This window comes from Micromys minutus (assembly GCF_963924665.1).
Source record: "Micromys minutus genome assembly, chromosome: 1".
Lineage (NCBI taxonomy): Eukaryota > Metazoa > Chordata > Mammalia > Rodentia > Muridae > Micromys > Micromys minutus.
The window spans coordinates 227,610,067-227,628,197 of record NC_137969.1 but is presented as its reverse complement, the minus strand read 5'-3'; the positions used below and the strand labels follow the sequence as shown (position 1 = coordinate 227,628,197).

General features: G+C 44.6%; 1 protein-coding gene across 10 annotated transcripts in view; it reads right to left on the bottom strand.

The window, feature by feature from the left end:
• RGS6 (regulator of G protein signaling 6) overlaps positions 1-18,131 on the bottom strand; it is a gene marked incomplete at both ends in the record, with an annotated part of 483,564 nt that overhangs the window by 82,557 nt on the left and 382,876 nt on the right. For all 10 annotated transcript variants that reach the window (XM_080908046.1, XM_080908049.1, XM_080908051.1 and 7 more), the window contains 5 exons: positions 721-802; positions 3,314-3,390; positions 6,901-6,965; positions 13,906-13,957; positions 15,150-15,256. In XM_080908046.1, the coding sequence (XP_080764172.1) occupies positions 721-802; positions 3,314-3,390; positions 6,901-6,965; positions 13,906-13,957; positions 15,150-15,256 (383 nt within the window). The remainder of the gene's footprint in view (positions 1-720; positions 803-3,313; positions 3,391-6,900; positions 6,966-13,905; positions 13,958-15,149; positions 15,257-18,131) is intronic.

The window sequence follows — 18,131 nt, the reverse complement described above, 5'->3', positions numbered from 1 at the left end:
CTGTTCCAGGCTCTCTACATTTTTTTGTGTTCCTCATGGTGACTTTTCCATTTTCAGTAGTCTCCAGGCAGGGTGTCCAAGAATTGTATAGTGTACTAAAGGTAAATGGGGGCTCTGCTGTGTCACAGGAGAAAACAAAATGGCTGTCACCTTGCCTGAACTGAGTTCTGCCAGCTGTGGGCTCACCACAGTGAGTCAACATTATAACAGTGGTGTCTTCACACAGGAACACACGGCAGATAAAGCTACATATTGACCAAAATATGTGAGCTGCTTCTGGAAGGGAGCTAGCTCATGCAGGAGCAATGCTTCTACCTTACCTAGGCCAGAGTTTGCCAAGACTTTATGGAACATGACTATTGTAAGACTTAACAGTACATAGAAAATCTTAAGATTCGGGACTTAATGATGACAGAAATGTACGTTGCTAAATTAAAGGTGTGGAGACTTCGGGACCCCAAAGCTCCACTCTCGGCACCCCCACTATTCCCCATTTCAGGTCCTACACTTTCACCAGTGTATAATTTTTAAAAGATGGAACTGACATTCTTCCACGAGATCTATGGAGAAAATACGAACAGACGGATAAAACAACCCCACAAAACTTAGCAACTCTCCTAAGGAAAAGTCACTTGGTCACCAGAGACACTGATCTCCTTAGCTAAAAGAAAAGAATAGGGTAGGCAGGTCTGACTTGGGGACCAAGCAGAACTTCCTCACCACTGGCCTGTGGACATCCCAGAAGGCCCGTTCTTGGCTATCCAAAATTTTCCTTTCTGTCTTATCTTTTTTCCGGTCAATCCTGAAAGAATAAAGAGAGGAAGTGAGAGGTTTTTGTGCTGTTTTCTCTTCCGCCCTCTCAGCTCTCCTGCCCCCAAGAGCGAAGATGTATAAGACTGTTGCCACCCGCACGGCCCCTCGGAAACCGCATAGTCTGAAAGAGCTTGTCATCGTCTGGATTGCAGATTAGCATTTGTGAGCACTGACCATGATCAGCAGAGCAGAAGCAGAGGTGCCCATTCTATCTAGGTTACTAATCAGAATTCTCTACCAGTCTGTCATTGCATGTGTGACTAGGTAAGGAGCTATACAGTCACCTACCTGGTCGCCAATTCTTCTCAAACATGGAAACTTAAACAGCAGTTAAAACATCTGTAAAACGTTGTTTGTTTTTTTTTGAGTCACTTAAAACATCTGGATTTCTAAAGACAGTGTAGTGGTCCTAGCCTGGGACAAGACCCTAAAGACAAATTATCACTGGCCTCAGTTGGGAAAAGCAAAAACTGCAGAAGGGAAATTATGGATGGCAAAGCCAGATACTGTCTGTTCTCATCAACAGTCCCCCACCCCCAAGCCCTTAAAGTTTGTATCGCTCCACATCATCTAAGTAAAATGCAACTCAGATTAATTGCTGTGTGACTTGTGGTTCTCAGCTCTCTTGGGAGCCCTTTAGTTTACTGGACTGAAATAAACCCATAATCACCCTGTGATTTTTGTGGTAATTGCTGTGTACTTAAATGGTCCACAATTATTATGCAATCACGGAGTTAATCAGAAAAGTTAATGGAGAAAAACCATATCTGTAGGAAGTGACAGCTTTCACCTCCTTTATAACGCAGTGACATTTGATTCTGGGAGAGCTAACCCATGCTTCTCTTTGCTTCCCAGGGACTTGTGACCACGCAGACCCAGATCTACCTCAGTCCATCCAAACTGGAGCCTCCCCCACCCCCAGCTCTCCAACCCCCAACTTTTATTTCCCAGTTTAACTCAGTCACTCAGAACCTAGAACCTGGTCTCTCTGCCTTGCCTCGGGAACATCTGGGAACACTGGAATGGGAATGAAGAATCAACAGGTGGCTGGCATCCTGGGGAAAGGCAGCGACACTGAGGGAGAGTGGTAGCAATAAAGACACACGGACTGCTGGGCCAGACAACCCCAGTCCATTTCTAATGGTGGCCATTGGCGACCTATCCTCACTCATAAGACCCCCGAACTTGACCCTTGGCATTGAGTGGGGCCACCTACAAAGCATGAAAGTGCTTCTCTGAAGCTGCCTGTGGCTTGTTCTCCTACAGGAGAGTCTCAGAGAAAGGCCCCTGCACCTTCCAGCTCAGCCTCCTTCCTACTCCTGTGTCTTCCTTTGACCATTAGCAGGGTTAGCTAACCAGATATCATTGTGAGAGAAAAGGAGACTTTGGTCATAGCAATTCCATGTCCCAGACTTTGATGGACTTGTATGACAACCCTGTTTATGAGCTGGGGGAATATTCATTCCTCATGGCTCATGTGTCCTTGTGGAAGAGGGAATTTCCATTCTGTTTTCATGAGTGAAGGTATTGGAAAAACCAGTTCTCCTCTTTCTCCTCCTTCCCTCTTATGTTCTTTGTGGAAGATGAATGATTTAACTTTTCAGTAGATTGGAGGGATGGTGTAAGAAAGCTCACACTGGCTCTTCTGAGTTAGCCTGAGCTCAGAATATCTGTTCTCTGAGGTAAGATTACAGGTGTCAGCTCCTTCCTGGCAGGGGGACACCCCTCCTGTAGACACCCACCTCTGCCTAGGAAAGACATAGCTCCTCATGCCTCACAACAGGGCTTCAGTAAGTGAACCTAGAAGCCTAAATTCTATGCATTATTTTTCCACTTGTTTTAAGCTTTACCCCTGCATAGAAGATGGTGAGAGTTAACCTGCCAGTTCATCTGAGTTTGAGCACCTGGTCCCAGCTATTGGAGCTGTTTGGGGAAAATGTCAAGTCCTTAATAGGTGGGGTCAGGGTAATGGCAGAGGGTTATTGGGGGCAGGCCCTTGGAGGGATAGCCCAGGCCCAATTCTGGTCTAGCAATCGTGGATTCCTGATGCTCCACGATGCAAGTAGCTGCCAACTGCCACATGTGATGTTTCAAAAACTCCCCGAACCATACACCCAAATGAACCTTTCCTCCCTTAAGTTGCTTCTGTCACAGTGTTGAGAAGAACCACTAAGTTTTACCATGTTAACCTATAAAGTCAAGATCTCCAGTGAACCTGGCCTGGAGTTTTCCAGTCTCTCATCATGTCAGCCTCATGGCAATCTCTTAGTACATCTCTTAGCTCTGCAATTGGAAGGAACGTCCTTGTCTGATAAAACTGTCTTAGCAAGAGCTAGGTTTCAGACATGAAGCAAGTCCATCAGCTCTTCCTACTTAGTCTCTCCCAGGGAACTCGAGAGATTAACTTGGCTGGAAACCTCACTTTGGCCACAACACCCTCCAAGCATCCCCAGACCCTAGAGAGTTCTCTCTCCCAAAAGCCTCTTCGGGGTTCACCTACTTCACTTGGGCTTCTGCTTGCATGAAGATGAATTCCCACTTCCTTGCAAAGGCCCTCTGGAGTCTTGCTAAGTTCTCCTGATGGGAAATAAAAATCAATAAGACAGTATTAATCATCATAAGCTAATATATCGACACTTTGCTTATTACAGGGCAGCCATCTCTTTTTGTTTACCCTCATCAAAATACTGGACATGAACCCAGCTTAATTTTGCACCAGGTTCTGATGAATTTGTTTAACTCTTAATGTTCATTGATAAGTGTATTGAGTCTGAAGTCTCTGGTCCACCAGGTTAAACTCTTCTTGGGTATTATTTTGTGAACACAAGTCTCATAGTACTGGAAATTTTGCCTGGTGGCTGTTGGGACAAGAATGCCATGGTCGTCCTATAGCAAACTCAGGATAGAACTCTTCAGGATAATCCTTCCACTGGGGAGCTAGCAGGCTGCAGGAAAGTGGAACCCAGATTGCTTTGTATGGTCACCTTCTAAGGTCAGGATTCAGACGTGGACCAAGGAGAGTGGTAGTTTGTGATGTTCATGGAAAGAAAAAAAAATCAGAAATGGGAAAAAAAGAAAGAAAGAAAGAAGAAAGAAATGGAGGGAAAGAAGGAAGGAAGACAGGAAGAAATATCCTTTATCCAGGATCATCTTTAAAGGGAAAGGGGAGAGGTTTTTCTGCATGCTTTCCCACTGGAGCCTTAGGAGAGTAAAAGCAAGCATTTGACAGGCCCTCTAATGATGCCTCTAATTCTGATTAATGGAAGACTGGGGCCTGTATTATGGTATGTATTTCCATAGAGCTCACGACAACACTAATTGATCACCCTCATTAGTAGATTATTAATATAAAAGGAGCTTCATTTAAGGAGCACACAAATTCCCACCTATTACTAAGGCTTGAGGTGCAACTACTGTTAAAAGAACCATTCCTTTGTTGTCTGTGCTGTTTGTAGGAAGCCCAGTTGGTGATATTTAAATGCCAATCATTTGGGAAGATGGTGGACTGTGCCTCTGCTGTGTGGTAGAATATGAGGCAGCTATAAAAATGGCAATCTGGCCTAATAATTATATAAAGTGATTCCCTAGATGTTATAGTCTGTGATTAGAAGTACATATGTATATAGAGATGTGTGTATAGTATTATAATGTATATACATAGAGAGGGAATATGCACACACACAAAAGTATGTGTGTATGTATATATATATACATATGTGTATATATACATACATATATGTGTGTGTATATATACATATGTATGTGTGTGTGTGTGTGTGTGTGTGTGTGTGTATAACCTAGCGGGAGAATCATGAGTCATTTTCTCTCCTTTTAAAAAAAGTTTTGCTACATGAATTTTTGTTTTCTACAAAGAGTATATGTAATCAGAAAATTTTAATAGAATGTGTATGCTTTGGGAACAAAGTGCATTTCTAGTTTCTAAACATTTTTATGCAGAACGTCATCCTAGAAAAAAACTCTTTATGCTGCATACTTTGCAATGATCAGAACAGACCACCGTGGGACAAGAGGACAGAGAGCTGAATAAAACACTTCATCAGTTGTAACATGTTTTTGAAGACACAGAAAGCTGGATAAGAGCAGCAGAAGATTTGGAAACTTTGATGACATGTCCTAGGGAAGTCACATGTTTGTAACAAAGCCGTTTGCCTAGTGTATGTAGCAAGTGAAACAGTTGGTTTTGTAGAGGGCTGATGTGACCACTGGACATTAGGACACACAGGCAGGGACCAGCTCCCAGGATGCTGAGAGCCACAGACAGACTGTTCCAGGTTTGGAGACAACCACATCACATGTGATGTAATGTTCAAACCACAGCCAGATCCTGAGACCCTAGATAGTCTCCCATCATCCTTCTCTTCTCTTCCCCCCAAAATAAGCCTGTGGTACCAACAGGCTGAAAGAAGGCAATACAGCAAGCCCAAGCCCTACTCTGCACTGGCTATGCGGTTGCCTTTGGGTAGTGGAGAGAGGAGCCATGGTCTAGCTGTTTTGCTAGATTTGGACACTGAGACTCACATGACCAATCTCCCTGGTTCTCTGTGTTGCCTGTGATATGTGGTATGGCCCAGAAATTAAGCATATATTTACAATGACCTATGAGTCTTCATGTTCTCAATTTTTTCTATTTCCAAACTATGCCAAGCAGAGACCCAAGTGAGGAAGTGGGATGTCTAATCTTACAAGGAAGTAATCTTATGGACGAGGATAGATGAAGGTAAGTGGACAGGGAAAAGAGATCGCCCTTGTGACCAGTGCCTTGATTGATTTCCCGGATTAAATCTTGTTCTCGGATTCTGGCTGTACTACCAAACTCAGAGAGATAAAGGTAAATTTTAAAATATTGATCTTAAACTTACTGTACATAAAACCTGACAGTTTACCTTCCAGAAAAACAAAACAAAAAAAAAAAAAAAAACAAAAAAACAAACAAACCTGTGACTTCCCAATGCATGTATACAGTTTTATAGCAGAGTCAGGATCCAGGATGGTTCTGTCACCTCCCATGTCCCCCGAGATATGTCTTTGCACTCAGACCCAACTCATCTATAACCACAGCCATTCCTCTGTTTCCCCTCATGATACATGTGCTGTTGTGGCGAGAGTATCAAGCAATGGAATGGGAGGCTTCAGATTGGATGCTGCCTCTAAGCATTGCCTTCAATCACCAAGTAGGTGCACATAGCAAGAACAAGGTGCTGTCACTGCCAATATTATTCCTCAGTATGGATGACGTATGTAGTTTAGTCCTTTGCCTTGTAAGATGTATTTGAGTTGCTTTTAGCTTTGGGGTCCCACATACAAACCTAATGTGGACAGTAATACGGTTTTTTTTAAATGTTAGGAGTAGGTTCTGTTTTCTCTACTTGATTACATGTAATGACGGTATATTCAGCTCTATAAGAAACTGCCAAAACGTACCATTTCCCCCATTCTTCAAGAAACACAAAAGAATGTGTACCACATGCTCACTGTCACTTGGTGTCCTTTATATCTTTCGTCTTAGCCATTCTAAAACATGGAATGACACCTCACCCTGGGTTTAATACGCTTCTCAAATGGCTAATGGTGTTGAGCGTCTTTCCATGTGTCTGTCATCTTTTGTCCTCTTTGGTGAAATATCTGCACAAATCCTGTGCTTGTTTTTATATTGAGTCATCTGTCTGTCTGTCTGTCTGTCTGTCTGTCTGTCTGTCCTGATGTACATATAAGACAGGGTCTCACCATGTAGCCCAGGCTGGCACAGCCCAGGCTAGCACAGCCCAGGCTGGCCTCAAACTCACAGTACTCCCTCTCCCAATCTCCTAAGTGCTGGGACTCCAGGTGTGTGCCACCAGGACCCACTTGAGCTGTTTATTTTTTAGCTGTTGAAGTTTGAGAGTTATATCTATAAAGATGCAATTCGACTGTCGTGCAAGAGAAGCTGGTGACAAAGAAGAAACAGAGGAGACATCCTTCCGACTGTCTGGAAGGGAACGCAGAGGGGAGAAAAGGAAAAACTACAAGCTTCTAGAAAACTGCAGGAGTGCCACCCTTCCCACCAGGCCTGGGAATCCCCGTACTCACTGCTTCATAGTCAGCCAATTCCAGTCTTGCCTTGTTCTGCATGGTCCTCTTACAGAGGTAGATGGCTGAGGAAGAAGAGAAACAATAGCCACATCAACCCAGCAGTGCGGTGGAATGAAGACACAGCACATCCCTGCCCACTCACCCACCGTGCCGGCTAGTTTTAAGTCAACTTGACACAGACTAAAGGAGCAAAGGGAGCCTCAGTTAAGAAAATGCCTCCATAAGATCAGACTGTGTGCATCTGTGAGGGCATTTTCTTAATTAGTAATTCATGGGGAGGGCCCAGCCCAGGTAGTGCCACCCCTGGGCTGGTGGTCCTGGGTTCTATAGGAAAGCAGGCTGAGCAAGCCACGAGGATCAAGCCAGTAAGCAGCATTCCCTGTGGTCTCTTTATCAGCTCCTGCCTCCAGATTCTTGCCCAGTTTGAGTTCTCATCCCGTGAGTTACCTTTCATGTGGTAGGGGGCTTGAAGCTGAAACCCTCATACTTGCACAACAAGCTTTTCCCACTGTAACAACTTCCCAGCACAGCCCCACTGAGATCTGAAAAGCTAGCCCATTGTTCCAGAGAGCAACCATACACCCTCAGCTATACAATCCAGTCTCGCTGCCTTCCTGTTAATGAGAGTGTCCCCTGCTCCAGGCTGAAAGCTCTTTAGGGATGTAGGCTGTCAAACTCAGTAGCAGCCCTGCCCCTGGTTCTCAAGCATGTTCTGCCAAGAAAGAGGAGGAAAAAGACAACATAGGCCTGTCCATCCAGGCTAAGGAAGGGGTTCTTGGCTCCACATTACCAGAACATTCTTTCTCAAACATGACCTTCACTGTTTCCTGTCTGTCTCTGCTTCTTCAAGGTTGTCTTCCATTTTTAGTGCCAAGGAAATGACTCAAGGAAAGCAGGAGATGACTGTTGTGAGTGACCATGAGGACAGACCACAGACAGACTGCCCAGTGGCCTCACACCTTTCTTTTGCTCTCTACAAAATGCCCTACCTTGCTGGTTGAAGAAACTGGCTTTTTTTTTTTTTCTTCTTGGCTGCTTAAGGGGCTGGGAGCCCTGTAGCTGATAATCTTTCTAGTATGTGTGAAATTCTGTTTTCTACAAACTATGTTGAGCAGGGCCTCAACTATGTTTTCAAATCTGCTCAACAACAACACCAACTACAACACACTCTTATACACACACACACACACACACACACACACACACACACACACACACACACACATACACACCACACCACACCTTAGATTTGACTGAATGATTTTTCTAATTAACATCCATGGGAAAGCTGACTTGATCTACCAGAAGCCACAACTACAAATGGCAAATTCTGATTCCTTCCTAAACTAGTGATGTGGAATGTGTCACTCGTCACTTGTTTGGGAGGCTGGGCAGTGGCAGCTAGCCACAGTGCTCACAAACTCACAAGGGGAAAAAATTAACACCTTAGAGTGTGACGAGAGTCTGGTAGCCGGTGTGTATTTTGACTTGGGGTATTTTCAGGTTACATTGGGAATATCAAGCTATAGCCTTACCATACATCAGGGGCTATCAGTATCAATGAAATTACTGTTAAAAGAAAGAGTGGTTGTGTCTCTGCAGACTTTATTAAATTGCTTGGAACGAGCTGATGAATCAAGAGTGTTGACTGAGGGAATTGCTGGTAAGCTTGTTTCAGATGAGGCATCTGGAGAAAAGCAATAAAAATGTGGGAGGGGCCAATATTCATGTGGCTTCAAATATTCTTAACGCAGTTTAACAGTATTCAAACTGGATGGTTTGTTTAAGAAAGAAAACCAAGTCCTTGGGAACTACAGCTCTTAGTCTTCCTTCATAGGCTGCCCCGTGAGTGTTCCTTTGTATAACATATTTGTCTAGACCAGCGGTTCTCACCCTTCTTAACACCCTGACTCTTCAACACAGTTCCTCATATTGTGATGACCCTCATCCATAAAATATTTTCATTTCTACGTAATAACTATAATTTTGCGATTGTTTGTGAATTGTGTGTAAATATATGTGTTTTCTGTTGGTCTCAGGTGAACTCCTGTGAAAAGGTCATTTGACTCCAAAAGGGGTCTCAGCCCATAGGTAAGGAACATCTGGTCTAGAGGGCTGAGTGTATGTATGCCATGTGTTCTGAGTTTCTCTTCACGGCCTCTTTCAATGAACTGAGCAACCAGAACTTTGCATTGTGCCTGATAAAGAACTGTCCACGAAATACCCCGCTTGGCTTCTCGGATCATAGACAACCCATGGGGTTGGGGCAATCGAGCAGGAAGCTTGGCATCACCGCCTGCCTCATCGCCAGTCCTGGTGAGCCAATGGAGGTGGCAAAACATTTGCTACTGGCCAGATGTGAAACTCAGAGACATGGTGGAGGGCATGCCTCAGTGGGTAAGGATGTTTGGTGTCCGAGCTTGAGGACCTCCCTCAGTTTGAATTCTCAGAACCCATGTAAAAAGGTATAAATGAGTATATGTAGATGTGCATAGCAGACTATTGCTATAACTCCAGTGTCATCGGGAGCAGAGCCAGGAGGCTTACTGAGATCACTGCTCACAAGTCGAGCTCCAGGTTTAGTGAGAGGCCCTGGACCAAAGAATGTGGTAGAGAGTGGCAGGGTGGGTCACCTGATGCTTTCCTCGGGCTTCCCCATGCATACAAGTAGGTGTCCCCTCTGCAGCCACTCCCACACGCATATACAACTCTCACCTCCCCCCACATAAAGAAAATAGAACAGGGAGGGGGCAACACAGATTTTTGACTAAGGTTTTATAAAGGTAGGATCAAACCAAGAAATTTCCAACCTGGGTCAGAATGGCCAGACAGATTCTGGGGGACTGAGCAAGGAAGACAAAGCTCGAGCTGTAACTGCTGACCATGAGCCCACAGTCCCGGACTTCCAGCCTGTCTCCCTGAGGCTGATGCCACACTGGGAACCTGTTAGGGGAACTGTGACTGGGAACAAGTGCTCCCGAGCTTGTCTATACTGTTGGGTAACCTTCTCTAGAGCTCTGGCTCCAGTGACCTCTAGTGGTGATAGCTGGTCCTGCAAGAGGACCTCTGGGGAATGTGAAGCCCCGTGTTGGCTTGTCGCATTTGTCTTATGTTTTTAGTAAAAACAGTTAATCTCTTTCTCTAAACCTCATCCTAGCTTCACTTGGATGTGGCTTCTCTACTGTGTCACCATAACAAGAACGCCTCGTGTCTAACATACCAAACAGGAAAGACATACTATAAAGACACAAGGAACCCGGTCAGTGAGGCGACTCGGTGGGTGAAGGTGCTTGCTGTCAGGTCCCACAACTTGAGTGGAGTCCCTGGAACCCACATGGTGAAAGAAAGGAGAGACCCGACTACTGCAAGTCGTCCTTGTGTAGTTTCACACGGACTTAAAACAAAAAAGATACGTGGAACCAATCCATTTCAGCGTACATAAAACCTGACCCATTCACACTGAGTCACTATGACAACAGCACCTGCTTATGCTGAGCATCCCAAATGCCTGGCTCTGTCTCAGGGACCTTTCAAACATAAACTCCACACAGTCCTCAGGACAAGTCTACCAGGTAAGTTCAGTTAGGATTCCTCTTTTGCAAATGACTTGCAGCAATTCATCCTCATTGCTGAGCATCCTACAGGGCTTATTTAACTATCAGGACTTTCATTTGCATAACTTGCCTGGGACTGACATCTTGGTTGTCAACTTGACAGGATTTAGAGTCACCTAGGAGCTGAACTTTTGAGGTCATCTGTGAGGGCGTTTCTGAGTAGGGGAGACCCACTCTACATGCGGATAGCACCGTCACATGGACTGTGGTCCTGTTCTAAACGAAAGAAGACAGCGAACTAAGCACCAGCATTCAGCACTCTCTGATCCCTGACTACAGATAGATGTGACAAGCTGCCGCCCTCTCCTGCAGCCACACCTTTCTACCCAGAAAGCGAAACAAATGCTTAAGTCCCCTTAGCTAGGCACTTTACCACTGCAGTGAAACAGAAACAAACACAATGTCCCTCCAGACCTATTCAAACTTCTCATTCATTCATCTGTCATGCCACTTGCTGGGCCAGCAAGACAGTGCCTTGGCCAGGTCTATGACATAGCTGTCAGTGCAGACTACAGCATTAGCTGACGCTTGTTGAACGGTAAGTTTCCAATCCTTGATCAAGCTAACTCATTCTTTCCCTGAATTCTTCATTCCACTCTGACCTCCCTCTGGGGGAGAGGACCATCAAGTAGTAAGGATTTGATATTACTGTAGCAATACCAGTATCAGCCTCCCTCATGCCAGGGACATCTCCCCAGGGCGGTGTTGATGTCTTACTATGTCACATAACAAACCTTACCTGTTTCACTCAGTCCCAACAAAGCAGAATCAGGAACTGGTTACAAACAAAGTTACAGCAAGGATGGTGTTGTAACTTTAAGATGAGGTTCTAAGGCACAGAGGTCCCACAGGAGTGGGACCAGTTGATTCTGGGAGTCCTCTTTGCCCGATTCTCTCCTGGAAAGCTGACTTTCTGACTAAACTATCTCAGGGCTCTTTTTATATCCCGTACCCCAATTTTCCCACTTGAGACTTTGCGATAGACTGAGGCACAGGAATGCAAAATAGTGTTATGTTAAGGGGATCCTGAAATAATGTTTTTTCCACCTCTGCTGATGATACCCACTCGTGTTCTGAAATAGAGATCTGTGGAGAAAATTCTAAAAGGGAGAAAAAAACTGTCCTTTTGTACTCAATGGTAAGATGGTTGATTATATTTTACTCTTATTTTGATCCTGATATCTGCTTTGACTCTGAGCTATAATTATTCATTACTATATAGTTATAATAACAAAGAGATAGGCCACCTTGTGCAGCCTTGAAGGACTTGTTTTATGGCCAAGTATAGCACCTACTATGAGCTGGAAGCCATCCTGGGCCTGATCAACTACTGTTGGGGACAGACCTTTGGGAGGGCCACAGTGGTGTCCCAGGATGATGGACAACAGGTGCCACCCTGTCCTTTACACACACACACACACACACACACACACACACACACACACAGAATGTGTCATCTTGACTTATCACCTTAGTAAACGATCTCTCATTTGCTTTTCCTATCCAGATTGTTCTCAGCAGCATCCTACAAACCTGTGTTTCAGAATGGCAATTTATCCTGCAGGTCTCCCAGACAAGGTGTCCCCACCAGCCAGTCCCTACAGCTACAGCTGCTGTCCTGTCACTCTGCAAAGCTTCAGGGAAGAAGCTCTTGGGGTCACAGAGTGCCTTGGTCTTCAGGAGAGCCACAGACCAGACTGCACTAGCGGCTGTAAGGATGCCAAACAAAGTGGGCGGGTGCTGATGCTGGGGTCTCCATGGAGGTCATGCACAGAAGCAGGAAAGAGAATGGGCTGGACTCACTCAGATCTGAGTTCAAACTCTACTGTCTCCTGAGTGATCTGTTGATCACCTTCAATGAAGAACCAGAACCATGAACTGGAGAGGTGGCTCAGTAGTTATGAATACTTTTTATTCCTCCCAAGAACTACAAATGGGGTTCCCAGCACCCTTATCAAGTGGCTCATAATAGCCTGTAACTCTGGCTCCAGGAGATCTGATGCCCTCTTCTGGCCTCCATGTGTACTGCACACATGCGGTACACATACACAACAAGCAGGTACTTATGCATAGTCGAAAATAAATAACTTTAAATGTTGGGTGGCAACTTGTACAATGGTACCAGAGTCAGACTGAAGAGTAGCTTAGCTCACGTGAAGCTGTGGGCTCCATCCTAGTGTTGTAAGAGAACCCACTTCAACCCAGACTAAATAAGCAAGAAGATCTTAAGTAGAAACAAAACCACAAAGTAAATATTTACTGATCACATGTATGTTGTATGCCACAGGATCCACCCTGTGTATCACACAACTCCTGCCCTCGTGGGTATTACTATGCACTGGGAATTCAGACAGAAGTGATCCTGTGAGGATATGGAGACAATATAATGTCTTCAGAGAACTGGTTCATGGAGACAGTAAATAGTCTTCACGGAGAGTGTGACACAGATCTAACGGGGCTTTGCCTGGAGAAAGATAACTTTCAACGTCACTATTTGTTGTGGTTAAGATTGGTTCTTCTTCCCAGTACCACATGCCCAGAAATAAGACTCAGACCCAAAATATATTTACAAATACCTTGGCCATATAGCTAGGCTCCATTCTGACTAGATCATAAGGAAAATAACCCAATTATTTTAACTTATAGTCTGCCACATGGCTGGTGACCTATGATGCTCAGGTACCATGTGTCTGTCTCATCACCTTCTTTTGGTTACTCTCTCACCATCTCTCTCCCCTAATTTTTTCTCCTCCTGAATATCGCCCTCTAGCCTAAGCCATAGGCCATAAGCTTTTTAATAGACAGGGGATGCATCTATACAGTACACAAGATATTCTCTTGATAACGATTTCTCTAGTCCAGAGTGACAGCTGCCCATCTCTCTGCTCTCTCCCCCTCTCTGTCTATCTGTCTGTCTGTGTATGTGTGTGTGTGTGTGTCTGTCTGTCTGTCCCCTGCCTCTACTTAAGTTTCAACTATGAACAGCACCAATGAGTTCCAGTAAGTTTATAAGTATTCGAGAACAGACAAAGGCCAGGAGAAGGCAGCTTTTTGATGCAGCCCTCCCTGGAGCTGTGCTCCTAGAACAGTCCTCCCCCTTCATACATGCCTTTCACATAGCGTTCCATGGGGTCTTGTCTCTTCCAGCTCCACTACATAAGCACCAGTGATAAAATCTGTTCCCTTTGCTCCCTCTCTTGGAATAACTGCGCCTCTTAGTGTGCTGTGCTTTCATTTACTATGCAAAATAGGGGATGTGATGTATATGTCAATAAGTACTTAGTGGAGTCAAGACCCCTTTTCCCCAGCTCTGTGACCAGGTTCCCAGCATTTATCTTGGAAATTCCTAGGGGTAATAGGAAGTATGGGTCACATGATCTGTTCTCACCATAGTCCGTGTTTTCAGGTTCCCAGCAGTTTGAAGGCCAGAAGTAAGGAGCCTGAAAAAGAACACATGGCATCAGAACCAGGGACATAGAGTTGTAAAACTGAGAAATTTAACTTGTAGGCAAACACTTTCTATCCTGCTATTTCTTCTTTCACGACTCCAAACAACTGTTTGCCAAAGCCTTTGCCCTAGACTTGGACATAGCCGCCGACTCTCTGTCTCTTCTCTGAGACAGAGTGTGGGAGAAGAGCCAGTGGTGTGTGAGGGTGAGCACTGAGCATGCAAAAACTCACTCCGGGTGATACTAGTCAAGGACTAGGCTTTCAGGTTCACCCGGGCTCAGCTCCCCCGTCACTCAAAGCCGAGTTCATTCTCTGAGTGCCCCCTCCTCTCCTTTGTAAGATGGGTGGTCTCCACTTCGATAGGTTTTGTTCCAGAAGAAATAAGGGATGAAATCTGTCATCCAAGCCCTAGTTTTTCAGGAGATGTTTGGACGACATGGGGGTCTTGGGATTGGAGAGGTGGCTCAGGGGTTAAGAGCACTTGCTACTCTTGCAATGGACCTGGATTTAATTCCCAGCACCCATATGGTGCCTCGTAACCACCTGTAACTCTAGTTATGGGCCATCTGCATCCCCTTCTGTCTTCTGTGGGACTAGGTATAAACATGGTTTATACACACATTCAGGCAAAATATGAATATATATATATATAAATTAAAATATAAATACCCTTCACCCTTTTATGATGAGAGAGATGGGGACTTTGGGAGGTGAAGGGATCATGGAGGGGGAGGCCTCATAAGTAACATCAGTGTCCTTATTTTTGAAAAGGTTTGAGAGGGATCCTTCATTTTTTTCTATGCTATTTATGAAGAGGGAACTCCCTCACCAGACACTGACCACTCTGGCACCTTGAACTTGGACTTCCTATCCCGCAGAGCTGTGGAAAATGAATTTCTGGTATTTATAAGAAATGTAAGAGATTCTATGGTCACATGTCCAAGGGGCTTAAACAATGTCTCAAAAAAAAAAAAAAAAAAAAAAAAAAAAAACCCGTAGGCTGTCAGTGAGGACTTTTTAACTGCTCCTTAAGTGGCACAGCCAGTGGCTAAATGAATGCATCTCTTAGATTTCCCGGGGCTCCAGAGGGGCATACGCTCTCTTAAACATGCCTAGCTGTTGTAGAGGATCCATTCTGAAGACATGCGGTGATGAGCAGACAGGTCCTTTCAGCAGGCCTACCTGGAAACGGTAAAAGGTACCATCGTCCTTCATGGTGAGAACGTGGTCTGAGATGGGGAAGATGTAGCCCTGGGCGGCAATAAGGCTTCCCAGGTGTATTGCTTCAACTGCAAGGAGAGAAGAGATGAGGAAGCAGGCCATTCAGTGGAACATGTACTGTCTAGCAAAGTAGAACAGAGGTCATGTGTCATCTATCTCTATAGAGCAGTAGTTCTCAAGCTGTGGGTCATGACCCCTTTGGGGAAGTCAAATGACCCTTTCACAGGGTCACCTAAGACCATCCGGGGAAAAGCCAGACATTTACATTACTATTCATAACCATAGCAAAATTATAGTTACGAAGTGGCAACAAAAATAATTTTATGGTTAGGGGTCACTACAATCTGAGGGACTATGTTAAAGGGTCACAACGCTGTGCTGTAGAGGATGAAGCTGATGATAACTTCCTCTGCTGATGGTTGGGATGGGAGGATGCTGACAATTGAGAAAGACCATTGTGTGTCTGGCCTCCTCTGAGAATTTGACAATGTCTAACCACTCATTACCCATAACCTTCAGATCTCACATCACATTATAGACCAAGGAGTCTATACCTAAAGAAGTGAGGTATCTGGGGTTGGAGAGGTGGCTCAGTGGTTAAGAGCACTGACTGCTCTTCCAGAGGTTCTGAGTTCAATTCCCAGCAACCACAACCATCTGTAATGAGATCTGATGCCCCTTCTGGTGTGTCTGGAAACAGCAACAGGGTACTCATATAAATATAATAATAAATACATCTCTAAAAAGCACTTAGCAGTGACCGGTGCAGGGATGATACTTGTAGGAGAGCTTTTGTTTTGTCATCTGTGGCACCTTGGGTGCAGTCAGTCCTGTGGTCCAGGTTCTTGTGGTATGACATTTCCCTTGGTGGGGACAGTGCCTCTCCTTCTCTGATGGACCAGGGCAAGACCTCACTTTCCCAGGAAATCAGAGGAAGGACAGTGGGCTGGGCAGTGCCCCAGGTGACAAACATGGTAGAAAAATTGTTTCTGCCTAAATTAACCTCCTTATCTCAGCTCCAGCCACAAGAATATTTCCATCAGCAGTTAAGATTTTAATTAATTTTGAAAGGAGCCCATACAGGAGGGGGAGAGTGGGACCTAAATGCTCCTACTACACTCAAGACTTTCTCCAAACCTCAAAGTACTTTTTTTGGTTAGAAGGTAAGTTGTGGGTATAGAGGTATCCAATAGTAACCAGTTTTATAATCTGTGCATTTAAAGTCATTTGTCCTCTATAGACCCGCCTACCTCAACTACAACCCAAGTGCTTTGCTTCCTAAAAAATCACCAAGTCTCCTTGAAAGTAGTACTCATATGAGTGGACTTAGGATAAATGATTTTTTAAAAAATTTTTTACATGCTTTCTGATGACAAGTTTGCATTTAAAATTCTATATTGCTGTCCCTATGTATTCATGTAGAATTTGTTTCAGGGCCCCCATAGAGATCAAAACATTTGAATGTTCTAGTCTTGATAGAAAATGGCATCATGTTTGGATAATCTGCATACTCTCCTGTAAGCTTCAAGTCACTTCTAGGTTACTCTTGATCCTTAATACAGTCTAAATACCATGGAAACCACTGTTATATGCTTAGAGAATAACAAAATGTCTCTATTTGTGGAGTATAGATACATTTTTGTAACAAATATTTTCAGCCCAACATTAATTGACTTTAAGAATGAAGCTCTGGATACTGGGAAGTCCATGTGTATGTTTCAAGGACCATGGCACAGATCTGCAATCTTAGCACCCAGGGTATTGAGGCAGGTCAACAGAGAGGTCAAGGTTACCTTGGGCTACATAGTAAAACTAATCAACCAACCAACCAACCAACCAACCAGCTAACCAACCAACCAACCAACCAACCAACCAACCAACCAACCAACTAACCAAATAACTAACCAACCAACCAGCTCCAGCTAACCAACCAACTAATCAACCAGCTAACCAACCAACCAGCTAACCAACTAACCAACCAACCAACCAACCAACCAACCAACCAACCAACCAACTAACCAACCAACCAACCAGCCAGCCACCAAAGCCCTAACACAAACAAAGGAAAGAATGTCAGGTCTAGTAAGAGGGAAAGCTCCATCATTTGCCCTTCCCTGTGCAAGATGGAAAATCAATATCCTGAAAGAAGGTATTGTTGTATCAGTAATGCTGGAGCTAAAACTCTTAGAGATGCTTCTGCTTTGACAGATGGGAATGGAGAAAAGACAGAGGGGCCAGCATTGGACACTACAGCTTCCAAGGCTGTGCTTTGTAGCTTTTCCTTCCTGGCCAATTCTCAGAAGCCCAAACCGGCCCCAACATTTTTTTAGTTTAATTTTTTATTGAATATTCTCTGTATTTACATTTCAAATGTTATCCCCATTTTCCCCATTCCTATCTCCCCTCCCCCTCTACTTGCTTCCATGAAGGTGCTCCCTCTCCCAAACACCCTCTCCACCTCAGTGCCTTGGCAATCCCTACATTGCGAAAATATGCCTTCATTGGACTAAAGGCCTCTTCTCCCATTGATGCCAGACAATGCTATCCTCTGCTACTTATGCAACTGGAGCCATGGGTCTCTCCATGTGTGCTCAATGGTTGGTGCTTTAGTCCATGGGGGTTCTAAAGGATTTGGTTGGCTGATAATGTTGTTCTTCCATAAAGTTGCAAACCCTTTCAGCTCCTTCACTCCTTTTTCTAGCTCTTTCATTGGAGTCCCCCTGTTCAGTCCAAAGGTTAGCTGCAAGCATCTTCAACAGTATTTTCATGATTCTGGCAGAGCCTCTGAGGAAGCATCCATATCTGGTTCCTGCCAGTAAGTACTTCTTGGCATCAGCAACAGTGCTTGGGTTTGGTGGCTGCATATGGGGTGGATCCTTAGGTGAGGCAGTCTCTGAATGATCTTTTCTTCAATCTCTGCTCCTCTGTTTGTCCCTGGATTCC